General features: G+C 40.1%; 1 protein-coding gene across 2 annotated transcripts; it reads right to left on the reverse strand.

Moving 5' to 3' along the window:
* Positions 1-1164: 1164 nt before the first annotated feature.
* Positions 1165-9742, reverse strand: CAV2 (caveolin 2). Of its 2 annotated transcripts, XM_049894193.1 has the most exons (3): positions 9498-9736; positions 8984-9171; positions 1175-3539 (listed from the first exon to the last, which is right to left on the reverse strand). In XM_049894193.1, the coding sequence occupies exons 1-3, from the start codon at positions 9645-9647 to the stop codon at positions 3389-3391; spliced, it is 489 nt and encodes a 162-aa protein (XP_049750150.1). In that variant the 5' UTR covers positions 9648-9736; the 3' UTR covers positions 1175-3388. The 2 variants fall into 2 exon arrangements, with proteins under 2 accessions (XP_049750151.1, XP_049750150.1); XM_049894194.1 differs by lacking the exon at positions 8984-9171 and having other exon boundaries at positions 1165-3539; positions 9498-9742.
* Between the last annotated feature and the right edge of the window lie 1827 nt (positions 9743-11569).

Genomic DNA, 11569 nt, shown 5'->3' on the forward strand with positions numbered 1-11569 from the left:
CCCCAAGGAAAGATGGATTGGAGAGAGATCATATCGAAGGCTGGGAGTGAGGTCAGTGCCAGATAGCTAGGCCTGGATGAAAATGGCCATGATTATGGTAATGTAGCAAAAATTTTGGTAAAAATCTCCAATACAATAAATGGTAATTAAAGCAGAAAATTTCACAATAATAAAGCCAGAGTTGTTAAAATGTTAGGAATCCTCGTCATGAAGAGGGAAAGCAACATAGTTTCACAATCAGAGAGTGTAAAGTACATGCATTAATTGTATTTATATAGCATAAAAAAAAGCATACCAACTCTCAAATTGATAGTCTATTGATTTTTAAAAACTCCTAAATGGAAGAGCTACATTGGATTGTATATACATAGTCAAATGGTCATCCTATTGAAGTTGCAGAAAACAATGAGATGGGGAGTTCCTTAGAGGTCATTTGGTCCAATCCTTTCATTAAAGATAAGAAAACTGAGACCTAGAGATTAAACCATTTCCTGGAGGTGACACCCCTCAGTAATAGCATTGCTGAAACTGGTACGTCTGACCCCTACGGCAGGGCTGTTTCTACTGCACTCTAACAGACTCCCAAGAAAGGCATCAAAATAAACTAATGGGATATGGATCCCTATCCAAAAAAGGGAGTTTTAAAGTTCTCTAAAGCTAGAAAACACATTGAAAAAGGCAAATACCTGCTTCATATTATTAAAGGTTGGTCATTTTCCCAGATTAACTGACACAAGAAACTGTATGCCAACATCAGCAACTACTCTTCACATACTCACTTTCCAAAAATAATTTTGGACTCTACTCTGGCTTTATGGTACCGGTATCCAAGTGCACGTGATTTATACTGTTACTACTTTATCATTTAAAAAATTGAAAACAGAAATGTAAGTTTATTTAGGATTAGCAAAAAGAGACTACTTCATAAGAAGATGAAGTATTGTGGGTCTGTGAACAAACCATTTCATACCAATCATCAAATGATGGAAAAAATTTATATGGAACCTCTTTAAATGTTGGGAAAAGAAAGAATTAAATTACCAATCTCACAATTTTCCATAAATACATTTCCAAGTTAGCATTTACTCATGTATTTATTATGTATTAGGAGTTTTAAATAAGGTAAACACTAGATTGAAAAGGTTCTTATTGATCAGTTACATATTAATGAAATAAAAGCATTCAACACATCTTATGTGTTTTCAGGAAGTTTATTATGTATACTGAGGAAGTTTCCTCATTACCTCCCTCTCCCCACAAATAGTAAAAAGAACCAACATGAAACCTGGATCCACCTGGTACAAAATTTGAGTCTTTGAAATAAAACAGTTATTAGCAAATCTCAATAAAAATACATTTTGGAAGTAAGAAGTAAGGAAATCATATGTAATGTTAAGTGGTACCTTTTGTTATATGTGAGCCTACTTAGGTTTTAAAACTTGCCAGTGGCTATTTGAAAAGATAAAAGTTCATGATTTATTAAAGCAGATATTTGATTCATCAAATACTTTTGGCCAATCAATACATCTAAACATTTTTATAAACCATTTTAAATACAAGCTGTAACTATACAGTCACAAGACTGGTTGACTTGTTAAATTAACATAACAGAATCTATGCAGCCAAATGAGTGGTATTGCTATAACAATAGGTAATGATCTTGAGTGTCTTTTCAAGGATGCTACAGTGGCCTAAGGCAGTTTTAAAATGTCTCTCGTAACTACCTTCAAAGCGATACAAGTTTCATAATTTAATCATTTGCATGCTTTGGTCCCCAGTAGTATTCTAGTTTAATCATCTTTTTTATACTGACCAGTTGTGGCTATTTTGAAAAATCAAATTAATCTGCATTGGATGAAGATTTCTTACCTATGAAGATATTCCAAAGGAACGTTAACTCAGGTTCCAAAATTTGAGCACTTATTTTTTTTTTTTAAGGTACACACTTTTAAGAGGTGTATATTATAGAATGTTTGTTTAAAAGCCACTCACATGCCTCATAGACATTTTTTTGTACATGCCTATCATTTTGAAATAATAAGCCTTTTTAAAGCAACAGTGAATTATAACACTGAAATAGGACCTTGCAGTTCAAAAATGATAAGAATAATTTTACACTGTGTTACAAAAGTCATATTATACAACCTGATAACAGTTTGTAGCATTATATAACATCTTAAAGGTTTGTAGCTGTCAGTTTTTAATTTATGCGTGTAGCTCAGTAGCATGGATCTAATAAGTTAACAACTCTCAGTGTCTGGTTGTATCTTAAATTGTACTAACTGCTAGAAGTAGCCTTTATTGGGAAATGTTATCAAATAGCACCAAAATTACTTGAAGGTGAAGTGAAACATTAATAGGACATAGAATACAGGTTTAATTTCTAACTACAAGACAGAAAGTATCTCCTGGACGACAAAATACTGATTAGATATGGATTATTTTACGATTGTGGCCAGATACATATCATTCATAAAACTTTGAAGATTTTGCTTGGAAAAGTTACAAAGGAAAGCATTGTATTTGGGTCTTTTACATTCTATTCCAAAATAATATATATATGCTTATACAATCAAGGCAATGCAATCTCATCGATGAAGTTCCTTGCGGGAGATACATTTACTCATTGTATATATTAAAAAAAAAAAAAAAATTTTTTTTTTTTAATATATACAATGAATATATTAGTTCAACAAAATTACAAATATAATAAAAGTGCTTTAAAGCAATCTGATTAGAGCAACATTTACATTAAGTACAAAATATACAGTAAAATGAAAAATCTTGTTAAATAGCCCTATAGGTTAACAATACCTTATTTAAAGGAATACATTTTCATATTTATTCATTTTATTATACTTGATAGCTAGTGTCACCACCATATTCTTCTGTTACTATTTCTAGAGTCTTTATATGGCCTATCTCTAATTATTCTCAAAAATGTATCTGTAAAGGCAATTTAAAAAGTAATACTCCATGAGTTAAAAAAAAAAGTAATAAATCCCATATTTTCATTAGCAGTTGTGCACAAAACTGTTGTAGTATTTTGAGAGAAATGTCCCTTGAGCATTATAAATTCATCACTATAAAATTTATATTTTTATTTTTTAATACTTTTGTATTAAAGCAGAAACTGCCTTTAACATGAAAGTGTTGCCAACCTACTGTATAATTCTGGCTGTAAAGTTGGATAGGAAATCCTTGGCTATTAATTATAAAAGCATCAATTGAAAAGACCTGCCAATAAACATTTCTAAATGTGGTTGCCCATCTGAACAGTTTTCTTACTTAGAAGAGATGAGAAATGAACAGAGCAGTAATGCTTCTGTGTTATAACCATCAAGAAGTATTAACAGTCTCTAAATCTCCAGACCTGGTGTCCAAGTGTTCAATCGTGGCTCAGCTGCAGGCTGACAGAAGAGAAGCTTCGTCCTACGCTTGCACACAATGGCGCAATGACAACATCTGTCACAGTCTTCCATACTGTCTGCACTGAAGGCAGGACCATTAGGCAGGTCTTTACAAAAGGCATTATAATCCTGGAATGGAGGGAGAGAGAGATATGTAGGGATTATCGGTGTTACAAAATAAACCCACTGACTCTTGTACTTGCATGGAAAGATATAATAATGACTAAATTCACCTAAGTTTGTTTGACCTTTTGAAACAAATAAATGAACAATTACCCTCACAGTGCTAAGATGTACAAAAGATATGCTGATTGAAAAATTGGCACGTAGATGATAAACAGTAATCTTCTTCCCTTGGTGCATGCTATGTAAATCAGTAAAACACAACTAAACAAAACAGTACATTTATCTACCTGCTTCCTATCCCTAATCTTTAAATTGCCTAACTCTTCATATTTCCTTGAGATTCTACTTTCTGGTAGCCTTTCCTGTTGTCTCATTCCACTTCTGTACCCTTTGGACCAGGATGGCTTAGGTATTCCTTTTTGGTGGTTCCAAAGTTCTGGAACAAACTTCTTAATCCTCAAATTTACCAAACTGTATCATAAATAGACCCATTGCCGTCGAGTCAATTCCAACTCATAGATGCTTATATTTCCATGGTTCCTGCTAGAATGTAAGCTCTTTAAGTGAGAACATCTTTGATCTATACTATATGTTCAAACTGAAATGAATTTAGCATTCTGTTATGCTTTGTATCAATCATTTTTCATAGTAATTATACATGTTAAAAAAAGCTGTGTGGTGTAGTTAAAAGAGCCCTGCAATTGATGCCAAAACTCTTAAGATAAACTAGGTTTTCCTGAAATAATATTTCCTCTATGCCTTTTCCTAAGATTAATGCATAAATTATCTTCCCCTGTCTGGTTAACTTCCAGTGCAATCCTCTTTTTTTTTTTTTTTCCTAATATTTTATTGTGTTTTAGGTGAAAGTTTACACAGCAAATTAGATTCCCATTCAACAACGCATACACAAATTGTTCTGTGACATTGGTTACAATCCCTGCAACATGTCAGCACCCTTGCCATTTCCATCCATCCAATTTCCCTGCCCTTCCTTGCCTTCCCATCTTTGCTTTTGGGTTAATGTTGACCATTTGGTTTGGTATAGTTGATTGTTTAAAGGTGCACATTCCTCACAGGTGCTGTTCATTTTATAGGTCAATCTATTATTTGGCTGAAAGGTGACCTACAAGAGTAGCTTCAGTTCCATGTTAAAAAGTACCTTAGGGTTATAGTCTCAGGGGTTCCTCTAGTCTCTATTGGTCCAAGAAATCTGGTCTTTTTTTTTTTTTTTTTATGAATTTGAGTTTTGTTGTACATTTTTCTCCCATTCTAACCCGGACCTTCTATTGTTGTCTGGTCAGAATGGTTGGTGGTGGTAGCCAGGCAACATGTAATTCTTCTGGTCTTGGGCTAGAAGCTGTGGTTTGTGTGGGCCATTAGTTCTATGGACTAATTTCTCCCTTGAGTCTTTGATTTTCTTCACTTTCCTTTGCCCCAGATGGAAAGAGACCAATAGTTGTATTTTAAATGGCCACTGGCAAGCTTTTAAGACCCCAGACGCTACTCACCAAACAAGGATGTAGAGCATTATCTTTATGTATCAAGTTATGCCAACTGACCTAGTTGTCCAGGAGACTATGGTCCTGAGCCTTTAAACCCAGTAAATCAATCCCATGAGATGTCTGGATATGTCTAGGAAGTATCCCTAAGTGTGCCCTCATGTGCTTTACTATATATATGAATATATATGCAGCACATACAAACATGTATATACATATGCCCACAAATATACCCACATACGCACGTGCATCTACTCCCATTTGCCTTCCCACATCCATACAGCATAGGTATCTACCTATGTAACCATTCACATATTTTTGGTTTGTTATTACTGTTGTTGCAAACTTGTGTATGTGATAGCATTTACTGTAGTTGTCCTTTATTTTTGTGTACCTCTCAGTGTCTTCATTTATTTGGTCAAGTGCTGACTTCCCCCATATAGTGTATTGCCTTTCCCATCACCAGAATTAACACGTGCCTGCTATCTAGTAAGTGATTCCCCCACCCTCCGCCTCCTATCCCTGGTAACCATCAAAGAACATGGTTTTCTTGTGTATACCTATTCTTGAGTTTTTTTTTATAAAAGTGTAATCCTCTTAGTAACACTCTCTGTTGTAGTGCTCTTTGGGCACAAAATATTTATGATTTCTCCTGTAGTGCTGGTGGCCTCAATGGAATCTTTATTATTACCTGGTGGGTTGGGGGGGGAAGCACAAAGGAGTAAGATTGATTTTCTTGAATTGCTGTTAAAATGTGACTTAAATAAAGATCTGCTGATATATTTTTAGTATACTGAATTATTCATATTGACTGTCTACACAGATGATATTTATCTTGTGTTTTGTTCTAAGTGCTAGAAACTTTAATCAGTTTTATAAGAAATTGATGACTGGGTGTTTCAGAACTAAATGGTCTGAATAGAAACCTGAATGATGGCAACTTTCAACTTCTTATCCCGTTGTAGTTCTCACTTGATGTGTAGCCTTGGGAAAATTGCTACAAGTTAAGGTGAGAACAGAAAATCATATAGATACTGGCTATCGGGATTGATTTACTATGCACTCTGGAAATGTCCATATCGTGCTGTCATTCTAGTAAGTGGAACTATCTTGAGGTCAGAAAATAGAATGAAAGTAATTATAACAAAATATCCTCAAATTGACGTATTAAAAGACAGAAGTTTAGATTAGAGAGTTTCGTAACAAATCCTCTTCAGCCAGAGTATACGCCCTTTCCACTCTACCTTAGGCTAAGAACTTTCCTATTCCCATAACTCTTTCCATCTCCATGTCCTAAAAGGGAGTTAAGCATATGACAAAAGTGGATTTTCCAGTTCAGCAAAGTGCAGCTGCTCACATTTGAGGACTTCAGTTCACAGGCCACGGTGAAATCATTTTAATTTTATTCTCTTTAAGTGGTTGTTCTCTCACTTTGGATCAGAGGATATCAAACCCAAACTGTGTTCTCATCATCCCAGTGCTTTCCCTTCAGAAGCTCCAGGCAATTTGGACTGACCCAAAACTTGGTTGAGGTTCAGTGTGGTCAATCCAACACTTCTTCCGTAAATCTTATCCTCTATAAGATTATATATTCCTCCATTGGCTGATAAAGCTCTCGGGGCAGATTATTTTATTCAGCTTTGTATTAACTATAGTACTACGTAGACTGCATTGTCTTAACAGTTTCCTGTATTAAAAATGATGTCTTCTAGAAATGAGATTGCTACTACTGCATTTCTACCAGAAATATTACTTATATTACATCCCAGAAAAAAATAAGGGGTGTAGGGGCTCCAACCCCATTTCTTTGGTGTGATCACTATGTTCAATAACATGCAGTTGCCAAAAGGCAGCTATCTCAGTCTGACTGTGGTATGGGATCAAACAATTCACTGATCCCTATATAACCTGTACTTCCAGCCTAGGATCCAGTATCACCAGCCTGGGTTCTGTTTTCTTGTTTGTTTAAAGATTTTAAAATCGGATTCGTCATAATGTTGTAGCTTGGTTCAAAATTCCATTACTTTGTACTTTCATAGCTTTGATCATCAACTTCTTTGTAAACAATAAACAATCTTCTCCTCCCAGCTCCCTACCTCTCCTACCACCCCACCCCCCAAAACAACAGCAACGAAAGTCTTTACTCAGATGGGTCTGCCTTTCTATAAAGCTTCCTTGAGATGGTCTTATTGTATCATTGGAATGTAATCTATTAATGATACCCTGGTTTTATCATGATTAAACTAACTTTTGATTTTTTTTTTCTTAAATTACTCCCCTTACTTGCAGTCACAGCTGCCTGATGACAAATGTGTGGCAGTTAAATATTAATGTACCACATAAATATAATTTGAAAAAACAAGCTGAAGTTAAGTAACACATTTTATGTGGCTAAAAAAGAAGTGGTTTGACAATTCACCAACGGAAGCACTGCACAAAAGCACCCCCGAGTTCTCAGAAGGGCCAGGTGGCGAGAAACATCATTTGGTGAATTACAATTTTACTTCTATCTTTCCACTGCTTGGTAAATGAAGACTTTTTTCCCCTCCAATTCTTCCACAAGAGCTTTAGGAAAGCCTACTTTGTTGACTATAAATAGGGCACTTTATATTTCCAAATAGCTTCATAGCCAACATTTCCCAATATGCTATGTGGTCACTCTGTTTTTCACATTTTTGAACATGAGAACACTGACATAGAGGTTATAGGACTGGCTGCTAATCTGGAATCCAAACACTTACACGCTGATTTAGGCATCTTTTAAAAAAAGAAAAAATCTGGGTACTAACGTCAGAATAGGAGATAACTATAAATCTGACAAAATTATAGGACTGTGTGGATCCGTTCATGTATAAAGACAAAGATTTTCATTTCTCTGATAGTCTTTTGGCAGTTTCAACATTTTAGTTGTTAACCATCTTTAGTGATCAAATTAAATTGGTGTTCTTTGTTTATCCTTTACTTATTTAGTGAGCTTTTATTTATCCTTTATCAGGTTTTGATAAAGTGATTAAAAAGAGACATGGTGGCCTTAGTGTGACAACTGTGGCAATACTGGGGATGATCTGAATGTTCTTCCTCTCAGAGTAGCCACCTTTTAAAGTGACAAGAAAAGCTTCTTGGTAAAAATATGACATTTTCCCTTCAAAAATTTGTTACTGCTTAAAAATGTTTTTCCAATGTTATGATGCATTTTGGGTGTGAATAAAGTTATTCAAAACATGCTATTAGTGTCCAATGAGTTTCCATATTTCTTTTCTCTTTAACTAGATGCTACTCTTATTTGTACCTCGTAGGGTGAAAAAGTCATTTAGAGGCCTTCTCACATTATTATCCTTCGGCTGGAGTTTTCATTCATTTGTGCTGGAGTCCCCTCACCTTAACTGCACACCTTGGCACCTCCTCGGATCCCATCTTTGCTGTTTGCTAGTGGCAGGACTGAAGCAGCCCCTCCACAGCTATGCTTAAGCAGGTCTGTCATCCCTGCCCCATTACTATTGTCAGTGGCATTCTGCTTAGAGATCACTTTTGTTTTACCCCAAGCACGGGTGGTGACTGAATAAAACATCTTGAAAAAAAATGAGCCCTGCCCAGAACCACACACACAAGTCATAACACAGCCCTATGAGAGAGCAGCCTGTGGCAGGAAGCACGGCCTCCAGGTCTCCAGCTCCACACGGGGCTCCCCTTATTTATCCAAGGGAAAATTACACGGAGCAAAGAGGATAGTCTGTCTTCTGTTTAAACCCCCAACCCAACCTATTATTCTAAAAAAGCACACTGCCTTTCAAGGCCTCCCAGTACTTGCTATTACATCTGGGGAGATGAAGTGAGTTTTTCCCCTAGTAAGGAGGCCTGGGGGAGGAGTGAGGGGGGAGGGCAGGGGCAGGTGGCAAAGAATATCCCGACGTTTCAGAAACATATTCACCCCTGTGTGGCCCTTCTCACCAGATGTGCAGACAGCTGAGGGTGGCAAAGAGAATTCCTGCAGCGAAGGCCAGGGGGATGGCTAGGAACACCGTCAGGAACTTGTAGACCACGTACTTGCTGATCTCAAAGAGGGCATGGCTGCAGATCCACACTTTGTCAAAGGAGTGCGTAGACACCGGTTCGGCAACCACATCCTCAAAGCCCAGCTGCGGAGACAAGACGCAGGGGCCGCCCCGAGCTGTCACCCAATGTGCACCCCCGGAACCAGGCGCGTTCGGGGCGGGAGAATAAAGAAGGAAGGGCTTGGGCTGGGGCGTATGCACCTTCTCTTAGGGCCACTGTGGGCGCACGGGAATTTGGCTACGAATCCTTGGTTACGCAGGCGGCCCAGGGAGCGTGGAGAGGAAAGGGGTGCGGGTCCTGGCCCCGTGGGGCTGACCAGTGTTAGGGGTGGGGGCAGGGAGGATGGGGACGGGGTGCCCGGGGCTTGGGCCAGCCTGAGGTTCAGGTTACCGCTCGCGCCAAGCGTCACCTGGAGATGTGAGTTGAACCGGTGGGGATCCCGGTCAGGGCCTGACCCCCCGAACTTCTCCGGGTCGGCGTAGTCAACGCCGCTGTGGCGGCTGTAGGCGTCGTCGTCCATGAAGAGCTGGACATCCGCCTTCTCGGTTTCCAGCCCCATCGCCGCGCTCGGTGCGCGCCGCTGCAGCCGGGCTGGCGAGCTCGGTCCCGGTCAGCGCGGCCGCCCCTTCCCGTCGCGCCCCGCCCCGCCTCGCCGCCCGGGAGGGGCCACTTTCCGTTGCGACTTCTGTCGCGGCCCCCGGCGCGAACCCAGCCCCGCCCCGCGGCCGGGCCGGGGTGGGGGGCGGGGTACGGACACCGCCCGCGAGGTAGTTCCCGGCCCCGGCCCGCAGCCCCTCCCTGGCCTGGAGCGCAAAGCAGCTTCCTCACCGCCCGTCTGGGCCGGGAGCGCAGGGCATCCTCCCCGGGAGTTACATCCCGCCCCTGCCAAGGTGGGCAGTGCGCGCCAAGGGGACGGGGACCCGCATTCCTCCCCCCGCCAAAGGAGTCCGAGGGCCTCCTGGGTCGCATTGCTAGACACCCAGAAAGTGTGATGTGTGCGATCTGGCAAGCTGTGCAGGGATGATGGACTTACTGGAGTGGGCAGGTTGGTGCTTAAGAGCTCGGTGCATAGAACCAAAAGACCTGCGCTCACCTCCTGGCCCTGTCGTTCACCCTGTGTGCTTCGGAGCATCATACTGAGCCTGCCGAATCCTCAGCTGCCTGATTTTAAAGTGGAAGCAACGGTACCTGCTTTATAGAGTTGTGTGAGGATTAAATGAGTTAATTCATGTTACACTCTCACCTGGTCACCAACGCACAGTAAACTTCCCATAAACTTTGTTGTTGCACAGTGAAGGAAGGAGATGGAATACCCCTGATGGAAGGACCTTCCATTGCCAGGGGATCCCGCAAGCGCATCAGGTATCCTCTCCGCCCCTTCCGCCTACGCTATGGGTGGTCCCACCGAAGGTACCTCGGGGTATGGAGTTAGGTCCGAGAACCCCTGCCCTTGGAAGTTTGCATCTTTAGAGCGAAGGGGAGGTCTTTTTTTTTTTTTTTTTTTTTTTAACCACAACAGTTAATTTTCCTTTGAAATAGACCTGGTTCAAAGGTTCCAGGCACCTCTAAGATGCGTTCACTTCTGCAACTTCCTTCGAGGAAAACCAAACCCTCGCATGCACACGCTTTTGCAGTAGGTGAGCCAGCCTGTGATGACAGGCTCTAAAGCTTTCAGAAGTGAAGAGTGGGCGTATTTATAAGGAGTTTAGAGTCTGGTGGACTTAGAGTGTTCTAGGGATGGAGAGGAGCCTAGTGAAAAAATTTTTTTAAAATAATGGGTCCCAAGACTTGAGGGGCTTCCTGCAGCTTGCTCAGAGCCTGAGGCATAGTAAGAACACAGTTAAGTATTGCTGCCTGAAGTGGTTTGAATATTTGGAACTCACTTCACGTATCGAGAAAAAGACGATGTTTTGAAACAATAATTTTAAAAAAGACTTAAAAATTGCAAAAAAGAGCAGGAACTGAATTGGAAAAATGTTTGGGAGCCAGAACATGATATTTTTAAAGTTAAGGAAAAGTTTACCAAGCACCACTGCAGCATGTGGATAGAAGTGTTACAGCGTTGCAGAGTGTTGCACGTTTGACTCTTAACGACCATAGTGTTCTTCCTCTCCCAGAGCTGGCTTTGCTTGCCCATTCACTTCTTTCTCACTTTTCCTTCCGAGTTTTATTTGTTCAATTAATTCCAAAGTGATGACTTAGAAATTCTCCCTCTTGCTTTTTCTGTACCTCTTTACCTCCTCCATTCACCCAACCAGAGTGTGTCTCTTTGAGGTTGGGACTCTTTGAAAGTTGCTTCCCTATGACTATTTATCAAAAGGAATAAAACCCAAAACCAAATCCACTGCCGTTGAGTAAATTCCGACTCATAGTGACCCTATAGGACAGAGTAGAACTGCCACATAGGGTTTCCAAGGAGCACCTGGTGGATTCCAACTGCTGAGGACATTAATCTTAAGGGAATTCTGTTAAATCAATTGC

This window comes from Elephas maximus, chromosome 8 (genome assembly GCF_024166365.1).
Source record: "Elephas maximus indicus isolate mEleMax1 chromosome 8, mEleMax1 primary haplotype, whole genome shotgun sequence".
Lineage (NCBI taxonomy): Eukaryota > Metazoa > Chordata > Mammalia > Proboscidea > Elephantidae > Elephas > Elephas maximus.